This window comes from Oncorhynchus clarkii, chromosome 25 (assembly GCF_045791955.1).
Source record: "Oncorhynchus clarkii lewisi isolate Uvic-CL-2024 chromosome 25, UVic_Ocla_1.0, whole genome shotgun sequence".
NCBI classification, from domain to species: Eukaryota; Metazoa; Chordata; class Actinopteri; order Salmoniformes; family Salmonidae; genus Oncorhynchus; species Oncorhynchus clarkii.
Window position 1 is genome coordinate 33,499,420 of NC_092171.1, and position 18,453 is coordinate 33,517,872.

At 46.8% G+C, this 18,453-nt stretch overlaps 2 protein-coding genes across 15 annotated transcripts in view; both read right to left on the minus strand.

Moving 5' to 3' along the window:
• The window catches only part of LOC139383334 (protein associated with LIN7 1, MAGUK p55 family member a), a 48,173-nt gene extending 44,626 nt beyond the window's left edge, over nt 1-3,547 (minus strand). Inside the window, exon 1 of the mRNA XM_071127836.1 lies at nt 3,317-3,547. The gene's annotated coding sequence lies outside the window, so the exon portion shown is untranslated. The remainder of the gene's footprint in view (nt 1-3,316) is intronic.
• A 2,095-nt stretch (nt 3,548-5,642) lies between these two features.
• Nucleotides 5,643-18,453, minus strand: part of LOC139383688 (gephyrin a) — a 124,076-nt gene continuing 111,265 nt past the window's right edge. For 7 of the 14 annotated variants that reach the window (XM_071128235.1, XM_071128232.1, XM_071128239.1 and 4 more), the window contains 11 exons: nt 17,530-17,649; nt 17,037-17,095; nt 13,003-13,156; nt 12,633-12,754; nt 12,311-12,398; nt 10,515-10,588; nt 10,315-10,379; nt 9,511-9,600; nt 7,533-7,636; nt 7,309-7,405; nt 5,643-7,086 (listed from right to left, as the gene is read on the minus strand). In XM_071128235.1, the coding sequence (XP_070984336.1) occupies nt 6,953-7,086; nt 7,309-7,405; nt 7,533-7,636; nt 9,511-9,600; nt 10,315-10,379; nt 10,515-10,588; nt 12,311-12,398; nt 12,633-12,754; nt 13,003-13,156; nt 17,037-17,095; nt 17,530-17,649 (1,107 nt within the window). In that variant the 3' untranslated portion in view covers nt 5,643-6,952. The remainder of the gene's footprint in view (nt 7,087-7,308; nt 7,406-7,532; nt 7,637-9,510; nt 9,601-10,314; nt 10,380-10,514; nt 10,589-12,310; nt 12,399-12,632; nt 12,755-13,002; nt 13,157-17,036; nt 17,096-17,529; nt 17,650-18,453) is intronic. The other 7 variants (XM_071128240.1, XM_071128242.1, XM_071128243.1 and 4 more) reach the window with 1 other exon arrangement.

The window sequence follows — 18,453 nt, forward strand, 5'->3', positions numbered from 1 at the left end:
TACATCACTGTCTTCTCCTCCAAACATGCCACTCCTGGTCCAGGCTACATCACTGTCTTCTCCTCCAAACATGCCACTCCTGGTCCAGGCTACATCACTGTCTTCTCCTCCAAACATACCACTCCTGGTCCAGGCTACATCACTGTCTTCTCCTCCAAACATACCACTCCTGGTCCAGGCTACATCACTGTCTTCTCCTCCAAACATACCACTCCTGGTCCAGGTTACATCACTGTCTTCTCCTCCAAACATGCCACTCCTGGTCCAGGCTACATCACTGTCTTCTCCTCCAAACATGCCACTCCTGGTCCAGGCTACATCACTGTCTTCTCCTCCAAACATACCACTCCTGGTCCAGGCTACATCACTGTCTTCTCCTCCAAACATACCACTCCTGGTCCAGGCTACATCACTGTCTTCTACTCCAAACATACCACTCCTGGTCCAGGCTACATCACTGTCTTCTACTCCAAACATGCCACTCCTGGTCCAGGCTACATCACTGTCTTCTCCTCCAAACATACCACTCCTGGTCCAGGCTACATCACTGTCTTCTACTCCAAACATGCCACTCCTGGTCCAGGCTACATCACTGTCTTCTCCTCCAAACATACCACTCCTGGTCCAGGCTACATCACTGTCTTCTCCTCCAAACATACCACACCTGGTCCAGGCTAAATCACTGTCTTTTCCCCCAAACATACCACTCCTGGTCCAGGCTAAATCTGATTTACAGACTAACACTGTGCAAACAGCATGGTAACATCATGGTGGTGTTTGGTCTGTCCGTGTCCTGACCGGTCCTGGTGGTGTGTAGCCATAAACAACACTAGAATGTCTGCTTGTTGATGGCTAGGTTATACGAGGTGAATCACACATGGTCCTGCTAGCACTGCAGGTGTCATCTCTACAGGACAGACCTGTACTACCGTGGGCATGAGGCAGCTTGTCACGGGCACAGCAGGCAGCTAAAACCAGCCCACTTGACAACCTTATTCTTTTATTTAACTAGGCAAGTCAGTTAAGAAGGAATTCTTATTGACAATGACAGCCTACCCCAGCCAAACCCTCCCCTAATCAGGATGACACTGGGCCAATTGTGCACCACCCTATGGGTCGGATGTGATACAGCCTGGATTTGAACCAGGGACTGTAGTGACACCTCTTGTATTGAGATGCAGTGCCTTAGACCGCTGTGCCACTCGGGAGCTCTTAAAGGGTGGTGTCTGTCTGTTCTTTCCTGGTCTAGCCTTCTGAGACCACAGATGGGGTTGAGAAGCCCTCCTCCTCCAGCCCACTGTCCTGAGCCAAACCAAATATAAACAACACTGGGCAGAGTCTAACATTCCACTCAAGATATTTTCATTCCCACACGCTGCTTTTATTCTCACTTCTTGGCTCACATTAAAAAGAGAGAAATATAGGCTAGGAAAATCAACTAGGCCTGTGAACTTGTTTCTTCTGATTACATGTAATCAGAGAGTCCCCAGTGACACCTCAGCTGTGGGTCAGTGTATCCTATCCTCTCTTAACCTGTCACTGTGGAGGAGAAACAGACCAGGATTCTGATCTTCTCCAGAACTCTCACTCCACATTCCAACGCTCCACACACAGAATAATGAACATTCCAGATTCCAGGGAAGAGGAAATGAGAGATGCATGAACCACCTCGTAACAGGGTTTTAAAAAGGTGAAATAAAAACAAACAGCACCTGGGTGGTAGAGAGGGGGCAGAGAGACAGGATGCATGAAGGTGGAGAGAACGACAGAGCCCCTCTGTCGTTCTAGTCCATAGTCCATATAAGACAAGGCATTTCTAGTAAGTGTTACATTTTGATAACATGTTGCACAGCTATCAAACTCCTGAAAAATAGCTTTCAGCTATTCTACCTGCTCAAAACTGGACCACAAACGTGGCAGTGGCAGTGACTGGAGGCATGTGATTATGGAGACTGATAAGATTGTTATTTTTTACCATTATAGTATCAGGCTGGGTAGTAGGTGATAAGCACCCAGTGTGTGGTAAATGGATGTGGTCTTCATTAAATTAATTTTATTTAACTAGGCAAACCAGTTAAGAACAAATTCTTATTTTCAATGACAGCCTAGGAACAGTGGGTTAACTGCCTGTTCAGGGGCAGAACTACAGATTTGTACCTTGTCAGCTCGGGGATTTGAATTTGCAACCTTCCGGTTACTAGGTTACTAGTCCAACGCTCTAACCACTAGGCTACCCTGCCGCCCCATCATTATTTTTTTATTTTCCCTTTATTTAACTAGGCAAGTCAGTTAAGAACAAATTCTTATTTTCAATGACGGCCTAGGAACAGTGGGTTAACTGCCTGTTCAGGGGCAGAACGACAGATTTGTACCTTTTCAGCTCGGTTACTAGTCCAACGCTCTAACCACTAGGCTACCCTGCCGCCCCATTGATTGTATTTTCACCTTTATTGCTTTTCTAGTATATCTAAAAATAGATATTTGTACTGAACAAATAGCCTGCATTTAGTTAGTCACTGATGCTGTTGTCAGACAGCCATTGAAGGGAGTAGTTGATCACAATACGGGCATAACCTCGGTGTCAGACATCCGTGCTGATGTTCATGTTGACACAGGCCATATGGTGACCAAATGAAGATCACCTTCTGTTGATTGATGAGGACTTTCTGGTCAGACTTTATTGCATTACTGTCAAAAACAGACTCTTTATCATCCATCTGTACTGGATTGGTAAATTAGTTAAATATAATGTTTTGAGACATGGGTGTCCTGGCTGGAATACTATTATTTTTTAGATGCACGAGCCCTTTTCATAGCTAAAATTACACCTTGCGAGCTAGCTAGTAGCAGACAGTTCTAGATTCTAGTCTGCTTTTTACAAATACCTAGCCACCTAGATGGTTATGGACAAACATGCAACAAATCTTATTCAAAAGACATGGACGAACTAAATATCTGTCTAAAGAGTGCATCGATTAGCGCACCCACACCTCACGCACGCAACAGGTTGGGCAAAAGTACCTAGTCCGCCTTTCTAGCTTGTAGCAGTTGCTAGCCATTGCGTTGCGACATTCTCTGCTATGCCATTGGATGGAAGGTGACATTCGGTGACAATTTTACTAAAGTAAATACACAATTTCGTTGTTATCACACGAAGTTGAAACAACAGCTTTAGTTCAACGTGAGATGCTCTTCTATTAGTTCATCAGGTAGAACAAACTTTAAAAGATCGCGCTAGCTAACTAGCTCTTCCCTGGCAACGCGTCGCAGACAATGACACTCCAAAATACATAGGAAATGGAAGAGAACTACTCACTTTATTCCCGCAACCCTGTCGAGAATATATTCTTCATTGACATGTCCAATATTACTCCACTGTTTTTTGTATCAGTTGAGTTAAAAAAAACAAAAAAAACTTTGCTAACTTTGTGCCACAATATCAGTCCGGATCCTCTCTTCCGTAGCCGTGCGTTAGGAGTCATTTCCAACTCGAGAGTTGTTCAGACGTGAAGGGTCTCCCTTTTGCTCTACAGTGCCCAGTAAATTCGCATGAAACAACGTTCGCGATTGGACAATGCTGCTCACAGGACCCGAAACAATTCTATTTTGTCCAATGAAAGACGACTTTACATATATACAGTCTATGCTTTACATCTGTAAGTGACAGGGTTGATTTGGATGTTGTTGTTTTTTTACCCAGGGCAAGCTTTTGCTGAAATCAAGGACCAATGCTGTAGAAATAAATATATTTTGATATACTCAAGATGTAGCATAGCATACAATATAATTGTTTTATATTTCCAATTGGACACGTCAGTTTATAAATAAGAGACTGAAGAAATTGTTTTACATAATGATCAAGGATGTTTAATTTTTCATTAGTTTCATCAATATTACAGAAAACGTTTATAGTAGAGTTCAATATCTCCCAATTGCTTCATTAATTTAGTCAGGATTGCTGGTCACCATAATCTGTACAATATCACTCTTTTGTATTCATGTATTTTTCTGTACATTGTTTGAATAGTTGTTAAAAAGGCAGTCAGCACTTTAAATAAGCTGTTTCTTCCTTCTGAAATTAAACAAATAAAAGACTAAGTTTCCTCCCTCCTCCAGTTCCCTCACATACCTATACTAGTATGTGTGAGGTGAGCAGTCCTGGAGGGGTGAGGGTGGGAGGGAGACAGGCCGTGTTGGTAAAGTAGAAGGTCAGGGGACAGGGTGGGACCAGAGGCATATATTTAGATATGTGAAAGAATACACGTCTCTGGGTGGGACTTCAGGACCAGGTCAGACTATGATGAAGCTAGTGGGCCTGTGGGGCAGCTAGGGGGAACGATCAGCCTGGGGGGTAGCTAGTGGGCCTGGGGGGCAGCTAAGGGAAACGATCAGCCTGGAAGGAAGTTAGTGGGCCTGGGGGGTAGCTAGTGGGCCTGGGGGGCAGCTAGGGGGAACGATCAGCCTGGAAGGAAGTTAGTGGGCCTGGGGGGTAGCTAGTGGGCCTGGGGGGCAGCTAAGGGAAACGATCAGCCTGGAAGGAAGTTAGTGGGCCTGGGGGGTAGCTAGGGGAAACGATCAGCCTGGAAGGAAGTTAGTGGGCCTGGGGGGTAGCTAGTGGGCCTGGGGGGCAGCTAGGGGGAACGATCAGCCTGGAAGGAAGTTAGTGGGCCTGGGGGGTAGCTAGGGGAAACGATCAGCCTGGAAGGAAGTTAGTGGGCCTGGGGGGTAGCTAGTGGACCTGGGGGGCAGCTAGGGGGAACGATCAGCCTGGAAGGAAGTTAGTGGGCCTGGGGGGTAGCTAGTGGGCCTGGGGGGCAGCTAGGGGGAACGATCAGCCTGGAAGGAAGTTAGTGGGCCTGGGGGGTAGCTAGGGGAAACGATCAGCCTGGAAGGAAGTTAGTGGGCCTGGGGGGTAGCTAGTGGACCTGGGGGGCAGCTAGGGGGAACGATCAGCCTGGAAGGAAGTTAGTGGGCCTGGGGGGCAGCTAGGGGGAACGATCAGCCTGGAAGGAAGTTAGTGAGCCTGGGGGGTAGCTAGTGGGCCTGGGGGGCAGCTAAGGGAAACGATCAGCCTGGAAGGAAGTTAGTGGGCCTGGGGGGTAGCTAGTGGGCCTGGGGGGCAGCTAGGGGGAACAATCAGCCTGGAAAGAAGTTAGTGGGCCTGGGGGGCAGCTAGGGGGAACGATCAGCCTGGGGGGTAGCTAGTGGGCCTGGGGGGCAGCTAGGGGAAACGATCAGCCTGGAAGGAAGTTAGTGGGCCTGGGGGGCAGCTAGGGGAAACGATCAGCCTGGAAGGAAGTTAGTGGGCCTGGGGGGCAGCTAGGGGGAACGATCAGCCTGGAAGGAAGTTAGTGGGCCTGGGGGGGTAGCTAGGGGGAACGATCAGCCTGGAAGGAAGTTAGTGGGCCTGGGGGGTAGCTAGGGGAAACGATCAGCCTGGAAGGAAGTTAGTGGGCCTGGGGGGTAGCTAGTGGGCCTGGGGGGCAGCTAGGGGGAACGATCAGCCTGGAAGGAAGTTAGTGGGCCTGGGGGGCAGCTAGGGGGAACGATCAGCCTGGAAGGAAGTTAGTGGGCCTGGGGGGTAGCTAGGGGGAACGATCAGCCTGGAAGGAAGTTAGTGGGCCTGGGGGGTAGCTAGGGGAAACGATCAGCCTGGAAGGAAGTTAGTGGGCCTGGGGGGTAGCTAGTGGGACTGGGGGGCAGCTAGGGGGAACAATCAGCCTGGAAGGAAGTTAGTGGGCCTGGGGGGTAGCTAGGGGGCAGCTAGGGTGCCTGGGGGGCAGCTTGTGGGCCTGGAGGGGAAGCTACAGTAGTGGGCCTGGGGGGCAGCTAGGGGAAACAGTCAGCCTAGGGGTTGCACTGGCAACCACTCGCTGCCTTTCTCCACCTTCAAGGCCTGTAATCATAAAGGAGTAGGAGTGCTGATCTAGGATCAGTTTATCATAATGAATAAGATTATATAGACGGGGGGACCTGGTCCTAGATCACTACTCCGAGCCACTTTATGAATACAGGCCCACGTCTCATCATGATGACCCTATGACTTTTGGCCCAAGATACCCACCACTTTTGGCAACTGCACACAAACACGACTCACAAGAAAAACAACAAGCAAAGCTGTGTGTGAAGCCATTATGAGGCATTATAAAGCCCATATAATGAGGCATAGAAGAGAAGAAGAATACTAAAGGGAGGGGAAAGATAGCTAAAGGCACCCTCAGGACCCTGAAAACACTCCTAATAAGACAGAGCACCAAGGCTACATCCTGATTCTTCACTCTATTCCTGCATGGATCTAGTAATGGTGGAAACTCCCTCCAGTCAATGCCTACCTTCACCAATCCAATGCCTTTAAAAATGACGGGGAGTGTGCAAGTGTACACTTCAGGAGAAGGGTGGAGAATCAGGACGTTCCCCAAGAGGGACTTCTGACATTATCTCAAAAGGGTTTCCGTTGTTCAAAAAGAAGATATGTATTTACTATCATTTTTTTGTGAGATAAGAAAATAGTATTTTATTTGTATTTTTTTTGAGCACCTACAGCTTGTTATTGAAATGCTACTGCTATCTATCTATAAGGTCTAGGGTTGAACACACAAAGCAATTGCAAGGATGAAAGTTAAACAGAGTTGCTTAATATGACAATATAATATTAATAATAATAATTATAATAATATAATACAGAATAAATCTCTTATTTTTTTCACTTTTAAAAGGTATAACATTGTCTTTCTTTGAAATACAATGATCTTTTCAAATTCAGATTTCATGATCAATGTATGTACTTCATTTACTTTGTGTTCGAGATGTTGGTTAATTATACTTGATGAACTTTATTATCCAAATCAACAAAAACTAGCTGTGCCATTGCATATTACAGAATAGTTATGATATGTGGACATGCACCACTTTCTCTCCCTGTCTATCTATCTGTCCCCGTAAGATGACATCATCATAGTCGTCCTATGACCATCACGTCCACAACCTCTCCTTTATGCAGCTCCACGTATTGCTCTGTTTTAGGAGGCAACATCAGCAGCCCGTTGGCACTCCTCATGCTCATCAGTCGACTACTCATCTGATTTCCTTTAGGGGGGAGAGAGACAGAGAGAGATAAAGAGTGAGCGAGATAAAGAAGGAGAGTGTTGGCAGAGAGGGATAGAGGGGGGAGAGAGAGGGAGGAGGGTGGGGAGACAGAGAGAGAGCCAATAACATGACAAGGATCAACTTTTTGATACACACTTTCCCTTATCCATTTTTTACATGCAAATGTGCTGATGACAAAGTATTGTGTCTATGAGATAATACCTGTGCTCTGTGCCCATGGCAGAGGCTCCTGGTGGTGCCATGTCAGGATGCAGCGGTGGTACTCTGGACGAGGGTCCAACTTTACATCACAGGAAAGCTGTTTACACACACAGGAGAAAGCAGGGCACAGAATGATGACATCACACTCAACTTTAAACCCCAATGTATTTGCATTAAGCTATGTGTAAAAAAAAATTAAAAAAATAACTCTGTTGTTAACTTACCCTGGCTTTGATGATGGTGGGCCGAGGGTCCAGGATCCCCTGCATCTTCCTCAGAGCAGGGATGACGAAGAGGTTACAGGTGACGACCGCAGACACTGGGTTACCTGACCAACAGAAAAAGAGGGGCTGAGGATGAGAGGGAGAAAAGGACGGGACATTACCACTGTTCAGAGGGCTAAGGCGGGAGATGACAGGAGAGGCCAGAGAAGGTTTGGACGGGTTGGGGTGTAGGAGCATTGTTGTCATTGACATGCTCCAGCTGGCAGCCCCTGTAGGACAGGATAAAGGCTCAGTGCAGAGTGGTTCTCTTCTCACCCCACTGGCCTGTCAGTATGGGGCCGGGCTGGGTCGGGGGACCAAGCTGGGGGCCTTGGCTGTGCAGGGGGACTTGGGCTGGGGGCCGGGCTGGGCCGGGGGGATGAGGAGGCAGACAGTTGAGACAGGTACGCTTCTGACTTTTTAAAATTGCACAGAAGAGGGACTGGAGGGGTGCACTCTTTAGGGGAGTGGGAGAAGTGGGTGAGCGCTCTTTGGGGAGAGTGGGAGAAGTGGGTGAGCGCTCTTTGGGGAGAGTGGGAGAAGTGGGTGAGCGCTCTTTAGGGGAGTGGGAGAAGTGGGTGAGCGCTCTTTAGGGGAGTGGGAGAAGTGGGTGAGCCCTCTTTAGGGGAGTGGGAGAAGTGGGTGAGCGTTCTTTAGGGGAGTGGGAGAAGTGGGTGAGCGCTCTTTAGGGGAGTGGGAGAAGTGGGTGAGCGCTCTTTAGGGGAGTGGGAGAAGTGGGTGAGCGCTCTTTAGGGGAGTGGGAGAAGTGGGTGAGCGCTCTTTAGGTGAGTGGGAGAAGTGGGTGAGCGCTCTTTAGGGGAGTGGGAGAAGTGGGTGAGCGCTCATTAGGGGAGTGGGAGAAGTGGGTGAGCGCTCTTTAGGGGAGTGGGAGAAGTGGGTGAGCGCTCTTTAGGGGAGTGGGAGAAGTGGGTGAGCGCTCTTTAGGGGAGTGGGAGAAGTGGGTGAGCGCTCTTTGGGGAGAGTGGGAAAAGTGGGTGAGCGCTCTTTAGGGGAGTGGGAGAAGTGGGTGAGCGCTCTTTAGGGGAGTGGGAAAAGTGGGTGAGCGCTCTTTGGGGAGAGTGGGAGAAGTGGGTGAGCGCTCTTTAGGGGAGTGGGAGAAGTGGGTGAGCGTGGGAGAAGTGGGTGAGCGCTCTTTGGGGAGAGTGGGAGAAGTGGGTGAGCGCTCTTTAGGGGAGTGGGAGAAGTGGGTGAGCGCTCTTTGGGGAGAGTGGGAGAAGTGGGTGAGCGCTCTTTAGGGGAGTGGGAGAAGTGGGTGAGCGTGGGAGAAGTGGGTGAGCGCTCTTTGGGGAGAGTGGGAAAAGTCTTTACACCAACCAGCAGCAGTGATGGGAGGTGTCAAAAAAGGTCAAATGAAATGAAACAGCAGGGGAAGGGTGAGTAGCGCTCTCAAATCACAACAACAAGCAACAGCATGGAATGATGGGATAGATACCCGCAGGGGCTCGGGACGACACTGAGAAACAGAACGAGGCGCGACAGAACCAACAGCAACGCCACAGAAACAAAACAATATTTCTCTCTCAGAAAACCGAACAGAAAATCACATAAGAAAATAAAAACTCTATATTTTATGTGAACATTTTTTGTTAAGATTCAAGTTTGGGTTTACTAAAAGGTGTAGTGATCTTATTTTGCTTAATCACTACTAAAAAAAACTAACAAAAATGCCCCCAAACATGCCCAAACTGAGTTTGGGAGATAAAAAGTTCATTTGGCCTCAAGTTTGCATTTTGAGATCATTTTAAGCTCATATCATTTGAGGTTGGGCCAAGTTTCAGTTTAGCACTTAAAGCAAAAAAAATATTTCCCATTTTCAGTTTAAATTCTGTTTTCTGAGCTCATTTGAAGTAAGCTTGCTTTCCGGTAGAGAGCAGTGAGCACACTGAACGGTACGGTCAACCACGGTGGTAGCACCTACTTCCGCGCGGTGGCACAGGCACCCTGCTTGCCTCACTGTCGGGGACATGGTCGATGAAAATGGCGCCTGTATCTCTGAAGGTGAAATTACCTTAAAGGGGGAATATAAAAAGAGTGGCAGTCACCACAGCCACAGACTAGCCCTCCGAACATACGTAGGACGGGCAGAGGCAAGGCAGGGGGGCTGGGGGAGGCAATAGGACAGGCAGAGGCAAGGGGGCCTGCTGGGGGCAATGGAGAGGTCAAGGTGCAGGGGGGGGGGCTAGGAAAGTAGAGGGACAAGAGGTTGTTGTCAGCAGGGCTGGTTGGGTGGGTCAAATAGGGGTCCAATTTCAGGTTTGGTGTGGATAAGGGGGCTGGCTGAGGCTTGATGTTTAGAGCTGGGTGGGTCTTCGGTAAACTCTAGGAACACGGTTTTGGAGGGCTGGTATAAAACATTCCCTCACACAAACATATTTATAATACAAACAACTCAAATACAAAATGTAAATGATCAAATCGGGGAAAAAACTGCTACTGTGGAAGGAAGGCTGTTTTGTTCCAGGATGCTGTAGGAACTGAAAGGAGGGTGTAATTAAAGAGAAACATTACCTCTGTCTGAGTGCATGCTGCTGGATTAATACAACAGGTTTCTCTCAGGGAAACGTATATTTGGTTGTTAAATGGTGGCGTTTTGGACTCAGAGCAGTCAAGGCCGGCGATCCCCTGCCAGTCCTGAGACTCAACAACATCATTTACGGGTCTACACAGACAACAGATACTGTACACACAGTACATACGACTTGCACAGCTCATAAACACATACCTGGTAGGGCAAATATCAGTTTCCGTGCCCCGTCAATGTCCACAGTGGCGAACGTGGTGGGGAGACTAAGAGAAGAAAACAGAAGATGAACCAACTAAGACCTTCCGTGATTCACTATCCATCTCTCCTAAACCATCCTCACTTGATGAATTAACAAGGCATATACCTCTAAACTATAAAATAAAAAAAGAATGTCTTACCCTGGCTTCATAAAGACACGTCCAAAATGGATCTGGGCGTGGAGGTCAATGTCAAGCACCTGCTTCAGATAGTCCTGAAACATAAAAATATATATGGTATATTATTGTGTAATATTATTGTTTAAACGGAGACTTTGATTATCTCTACTGACACGTTTCCATGTCCGACAGATGGTGAGGTGTACACGTTTCCATATCTGACAGATGGTGTGGTGTACATGTTTCTATCTCTGACAGATGGTGAGGTGTACACGTTTCCATGTCTGACAGATGGTGTGGTGTACACGTTTCCATGTCTGATAGATGGTGTGGTGTACACATTTCCATATCTGACAGATGGTGAGGTGTACACGTTTCTATCTCTGACAGATGGTGAGGTGTACACGTTTCCATATCTGACAGATGGTGTGGTGTACACGTTTCTATCTCTGACAGATGGTGTGGTGTACACGTTTCTATCTCTGACAGATGGTGAGGTGTACACGTTTCCATGTCTGACAGATGGTGAGGTGTACACGTTTCTATGTCTGACAGATGGTGAGGTGTACACGTTTCTATGTCTGACAGACGGTGAGGTGTACACGTTTCTATGTCTGAGAGATGGTGAGGTGTACACGTTTCTATGTCTGACAGAGGGTGAGGTGTACACGTTACTATGTCTGACAGATGGTGAGGTGTACATGTGTGATCCAATAACAGAAGTAATTGGAGCAGAAAACCCAGAGAGAGAAGTAGAGAATTCAGATAAGCAGTAAACATACAAAAGGTCAGCCAAACCAGCAGGGTGAGAACAGCAGGAGTAACAGCAGGGTGAGAACAGCAGGAGTAACAGCAGGGTGAGAACAGCAGGAGTAACAGCAGGGTGAGAACAGCAGAAGTAACAGCAGGGTGAGAACAGCAGGAGTACCAGCAGGGTGAGAACAGCAGGAGTAACAGCTGGATCAGAACAGCAGGAGTACCAGCAGGGTGAGAACAGCAGGAGTACCAGCAGGGTGAGAACAGCAGGAGTAACAGCTGGATCAGAACAGCAGGAGTAACAGCAGGAGTAACAGCAGGTTGAGAACAGCAGGAGTAACAGCAGGATAAGAACAGCAGGATGAGAACAGCAGGAGTAACAGCAGGAGTAACAGTAGGATGAGAACAGCAGGAGTAACAGCTGGATGAGAACAGCAGGAGTAACAGCTGGAACAGAACAGCAGGAGTAACAGCAGGATCAGAACAGCAGGAGTAACAGCAGGAGTAACAGCAGGATGAGAACAGCAGGAGTAACAGCTGGATGAGAAAAGCAGGAGTAACAGCTGGATCAGAACAGCAGGATGAGAACAGCAGGATGAGAACAGCAGGAGTAACAGCAGGATGAGAACAGCAGGAGTAACAGCTGGAACAGAACAGCAGGAGTAACAGCTGGAACAGAACAGCAGGAGTAACAGCTAGATCAGAACAGCAGGATGAGAACAGCAGGATCAGAACACTACTCCCTAGCAATGTCATTTGCTCTCATAAACACAGTGACCTCATAAAAATACATCTAAATAAGCACACTGCCTCACCACTCATTTGTTATTTAACCTTTATTTAACTAGGTAAGTCAGTTAAGAACAAAGAAGAATTTACCATGACTGCCTACCCCAGCCTCCCATAACCCCGGACAACACTAGACCAATTGTGCGCCGCCCTATGGGATTCCCGATCACGGCCATTTGTGATACAGCCCGGGATCAAACCAGGGCCTGCAGTGATGCTTATTTAGATGTATTTTTATGAGGTCACTGTTTAAACTTTTTATTTAATCTTACCTTCTCTCCCATGGACACACCTCCTGATGTGATGATGACGTCAGCACGGCTGATCCCCTCGTTCAGGGCATTAAGGAGGTCGTCTGGGCTGTAGGAGAAAGGTCACAGGTCACAGTACATACCCTCCCATCTTTCTGATCGTAGATAAATCTATAGCTTTCCAGACACAGATTTTAGCCTTGTGCTTTCAGATTCACCATCGAGCATGCTTTTTAGTCCAGGACTAGGATAAATGTGTGTCCAGGAAACCAGCCCAATATTTTCTAGGAGGGTAGATGAAGCCATTGTTACTGAGGCTTATGATTGAGTGTTGTTGACTGACTTGTCTCCGACGATGCCCAAGTTGATGGTAGGGTAGCCATGTTCCTGAATGGTGGCCAGCAGTGTAGATCTGTTACTGTCCCTGATCTTCCCTGGGTGCAGGTCATCCTCTGGGTTCAACAGCTACATGTGCGCGCACACACACACACACACACACACACACGGTTACTTTATTGTTCATATTCTACAGGAAACCATCTCACATCCTGCAATATTTTCCTGTCAGAACCTGGGATTCAAACCGGCAATCGGTTGATGTCTTACCCACCTCTCTAACCTCTAGGCTACCTACCACTGTAATCCCAGGTATTAAAGATACCATGAACGATGGCAAAATATGTGTACATGGATATGTGTGTTTGTGTGTTCACCTCGTTGCCAGTTGACATGACAGCCACCACTGGGAACTTCTGCACCTCCACCTCAGTGACTCCTACGGTGGCCAGCAGGCCAATCTCAGAAGGGCCCATGTGGGTACCCTTGGACAGGACACATTCCCCACGCTTTATATCATGACCTATAGGCCTGGAGGGAGGGGAGACAGATGAGGCTGGGTGAGTGGCAGAGACAGTACTGGTACTACGGTCACGTGGAATTTCACTGCCTTCATGACTCGTGACCCCCAGTGTGGCAACCCTAGTAGTACCTCAAGATTTATATCATGACCTATAGGCCTGGATGAAGGAACAGAGGGAGCTGGGTGAGTGGCAGGCACTCAGATACTGTAGACATGGCTGTGTAATACATAGTGCTGAGCTATTAGTGCTTTTTGAGGTCGGTTTGGTTAAAAAATTATCACAGTATTTAGACTATGTGTCACATGGAATGACGCTGGAGAGGCGAAGCAGGTACGGGGAGTCAAACATTTCATGTGGAACGGACATGGAATGAGACAGGAACAGCGTCAGCAAACGAGTAACACAAACAACAGACAATCAATGCAGCAGGGGGGAACAGAGCAAGGGAACTGACAAATATAGGGGAGGAAATATACAAATGAGTGAGTGAGTCCAATATCGCTGATGCGCGTGACGAGGGAAGGCAGGTGTGAGTGATAGATGATAGGAGTGAGTGATACAGGGCAGCCTGGCGCCCTCAAGCACCAGGGGGGAAGAGCGGGAGCAGACGTGACACTACGCACATTACACTAGTACTGTAGCATGGTAGCGTATCTACGAACCAACCAAAAGCAGTACTGACAAAGGAAGACAGAGTGAAGTAAAGCGAAGTGAAACCTAAAGACAGGTTAGTTCACAGACAATAGGGGAAAGTAAGGGTTAAAGGAGTAGTCAGTAATTATAACAGTCTTATTGTTAAAGAGGAGAATTGGGAACCGTGATTATATATAAATGACTCGTACTTGACTCCCTTCTCCCTTTTACTAGCTTGGACTTTGCTGCTTTATTGAGGAAAAATGTACTTACTTCGACTGTGATACAGAGCCTTCAGAAAGGATTCACGTTCCTAGACATTTTCCACATTTTGTTGTGTTACAGCCTGAATTTAAAATGTATAACATTTAGATTTTTGGGTCAATGGCCTACACACAATACCCCATAATGTCCAAGTGGAATGATGTTCTTCAATATCTTAATTTTTTAAATATTTTTTTTATACAGATGAATAAAAAATGAAAAGCTGAAATGTCTTGAGTTATTAACTATTCAATCACTTTTTTATGGCTAGCCTAAATAAGTTCAGGAGTAAAAATATACTTAACAAGTCACATAATAAGTTGTATGGACTCATTCTGTGTGTGTTTGACATTATTTTTTAATGACTACCTCGCCACACATATTTCAAACAGATTCAACCACAAATACCAGCGAGGTTTTCCAATGCCTCGCTAAGAAGGGAACCTATTGGTATGCGGGCTCGGGAGAGACGAAGGTTGAAAGTCATGCGTCCTCCGATACACAACCAGCCATACTGCTTCTTAACACAGCGCCATCCAGCCCGGAAGCCAGCCGGACCAATGTGTCGGAGGCTACACCGCACTGCGCCCGGCCCGCCACAGGAGTCGCTGGTGCGCGATGAGACAAGGACATCCCTACCGACCAAGCCCTCCCTAACCCGGACGACGCTAGGCCTGGGCGCGAACCCAGGGACTCTGATGGCACAGCTGGCGCTGCAGTACAGCGCCCTTAACCACTGCACCACCCGGGAGGCCATGGTGAAGTTATTAATGACACTTTGGATGGGGTATCAATACACCCAGCCAATACAAAGACACAGGCGTCCTTCCTAACTCAGTTGCCGGAGAGGAACGAAATTGCCAATGGGGCCAATGGTGACTTTTAAACAGTTAGAGTTTAATGGCTGTGATAGGAGAAAACTAAGGAATGATCAACAACATCGTAGTTGCTCCACCATACTAAGCTAATTTACAGAGTGAAAAGAAGACTATACAGAAATATTCCAAAACATGCATCCTGGCACTAAACAAGGCGGCACTAAAGTAATACTGCAAAAAATGTGTTTGGCAAAAAAATGCAACACATTACTGAGTACCACTCTCCATATTTTCAAGCATACTGGTGGCTGCATCATGTTATCAGTATACTTGTAATTGTTAAGAACTGGGGAGTTTTTCAGGATCAAAAGAAACGGAATGGAGCTAAACACAACCAAAATCCTAGAGAAAAACCTGGTTCAGTCTGGTTTCCACCAGACACTGTGAGATGAATTCACCTTTCAGTTTTGACTTAAATCTGGTTGATATGTATTGACTCAGAAGTGTGAATACTTATGTAAATGAGATATTTCTGTATTTAATTTTTAACAAATTTGCTAACATTTCTAAAAACATGTTTCACTTTGTCATTATAGGGTATTGTGTGTAGATGGGCGAGAGAAAAAAGGCTGTAACATAACAAAATGTGGAATAAGTCAAGCAATATGAATAATTTATTGAACTGTATGTGGTTGCCCCACCTTGCTATTTTAAGATGAATGCACTAACTGTAAGTTGTTCTGTCTAAGAGTGTCTGCTAAATGATACAAATCTACATGTAAAATGATTTTAGAGCTTTTAACATTCAATTGCCAAAATATTTAAAATATTTCATTGTCTTTGTAAGGTTCACATTCGGTAGAAATTACTATGAAATAATAAAACACTGCAGTTGTGTATATTACTTTATGCTTTAATTATGTTTCACTCCTTAAAGTCATCATCTCATCTCTGCTCAGGCAGTAACAGTCAGCCAGCCAGACAACATTATCTCTGCTCAGGCAGTAACAGTCAGCCAGCCAGACAACATCATCTCTGCTCAGGCAGTAACAGTCAGCCAGCCAGACAACATTATCTCTGCTCAGGCAGTAACAGTCAGCCAGCCAGACAACATTATCTATGCTCTCTCCATACTGTACTGTCTTCAGTCATCCTATTTAGCAAGACTAGCCTGCCTAAGTATGCTGCAGAGCTGTCTGACAAAATCATTTTACTACTTCTTCAAAGTAGATATGCTATACTTTCACAAACGGTCTCTATCCCTCTCTCTCGTCCTTGTGCTGTGTACATTCCTCTCTCATTGCAGTCTATGTGTATCTAACTTCACATAGCAGGCGTAAAGGTGTATCCATCGCTGTCCGAGCTGGAAGGAACAGGCGAAAGAAAGAACAGGCACAATGGATTATGGTCACTGGCTGCCTGTGAGTTTATAATTCATTTTAAGATTCTTCTATTGGTTGTTAAATCAATCCACGTTGGTGCACCCCAATACATGTCAGACATGCTTTAAGTCATGTACCCAGTAGGTCCCTCAGGTCCTCTGGCCTTTTAACTATCCCAAAGTCTAGGACCAAGAGTCGTAGAGAGGCAGCCTTTAGTTACTATACCCCCAGCCTCTGGAATAGTCTGCCAGAGATCCTGAGGGGGCTGAAACTGTTGACATATTTAGAAGAGATGTTAAAACACCTTTTTAGCTTTGCTTTACCTCAGGGTGCTTTTCAGTCTTTATTGTTGCTGTTTTTTTATCCTCATGTTTGTTGTGTAGTAAATATTTCAGCTTTTATTTTCATTGTTCAAAAAAACAATCCTGTGAAGCACATTGTGTCTGAAATGTGCTGTATAAAGACAACTTGATTTGATTTGATGATTGTAGTTAATCACCACGTTTCTGCGCTGAACTAAATTGAATATTTGCTTCATGAAAACTAGAACTCCCTTCCGCTCAGCGTCCCACATGGTTCTTAACTTGATTTCTCTTGTGAATGATTTGATTTCTCTCTAGAGAAACGGCGCGTTGGGGAAATGGTTAATCTCTCACCACTAGAGGTAGAGTTCTGTTACAGAAAAGCGTTGGGTAAAACTGGAATTTCAGTTTACTTCCTGATTTAACTGGATTTAAATGAAATCGAGCCCACCAGTCCTGACTGGTACAACTTTAAACTTGTCACTCACCTGATGTCCTGTCCAGGGCGTGCCTGTACCAAGATCCGCACCTCCAGCTCTTCTGTGCCCTGCAACGACAAACAGAGCGGTTAATGAAGGAGATTACATTCCGTACTATTGGCAGGAAGAGGTTTGTGGCAGATGAGGAGGTCTACATGTACAATACAGAAAGGCTGTCTGTTTGTGGAGAGGAGATACTGGAGACAGAGGAGAAAGGATTGAGGGAAAGTTGCGAAACAGAGAGGCGAGAGACATATTGTATGTTATTGTAATGTATTTGTATAGTATGTTCCATGTGGATAAAGTTCATTGAAATAAATTGAGAGGGGGTCAGGAAGTTGCCACAGGAGATGGGAGAGGGAGAGTGCTAGTTGACTCACGTCTTCAGAGAGAGAGAGGGAAGAAGGAGGAAAGAAGGAGAGAAGTCGGGTGTTGACTCACGTCTTCAGAGAGAGAGAGGGAAGAAGGAGGAAAGAAGGAGAGAAGTCGGGTGTTGACTCACGTCGTCAGACTCTCGAAGCAGCTCTGTGTCCTCCACCTGCACTACAGCATCCGCCCCACAGGGGACAGGAGCCCCCGTTGTCACCCTCATCACCTGGCCCGGCATCACTGTGTGGGTCGGCTACAGAGACACACATGCAGGTTGGACATTATAAAGGTGCTAAACATGCTTATAACACATATTCCAAGGCATTATAACTGCATCATAACTACCGGCATGAAGTAGTGTTATCAACATTTCAATTGGGAAGTTGAATTATCAGAAATCGACTATATGCAATTTTCACAAGATATACTTATGAACATGAGCATCAATAGTGGAAGCTGTGTGTCCATAGTGGAGGCAGTGTGTCCGTAGTGGAGGCAGTGTGTCCATAGTGGAGGCTGTGTGTCCATAGTGGAGGCTGTGTGTCCATAGTGGAGGCTGTGTGTCCATAGTGGAGGCTGTGTGTCCATAGTGGAGGCTGTGTCCATAGTGGAGGCAGTGTGTCCGTAGCGGAAGCTGTGTGTCCATAGCGGAGGCAGTGTGTCCGTAGTGGAGGAAGTGTGTCCATAGTGGAGGCAGTGTGTGTCCATAGCGGAGGCAGTGTGTCTCCATAGCGGAGGCAGTGTGTCCATAGCGGAGGCAGTGTGTCCGTAGAGGAGGCTGTGTGTCCGTAGAGGAGGCTGTGTGTCCGTAGCGGAGGCTGTGTGTCTGTAGCGGAGGCTGTGTGTCCATAGCGGAGGCAGTGTGTCCATAGCGGAGGCAGTGTGTCCGTAGTGGAGGAAGTGTGTCCATAGTGGAGGCAGTGTGTGTCCATAGCGGAGGCAGTGTGTCTCCATAGCGGAGGCAGTGTGTCCATAGCGGAGGCAGTGTGTCCGTAGAGGAGGCTGTGTGTCCGTAGAGGAGGCTGTGTGTCCGTAGCGGAGGCTGTGTGTCCGTAGC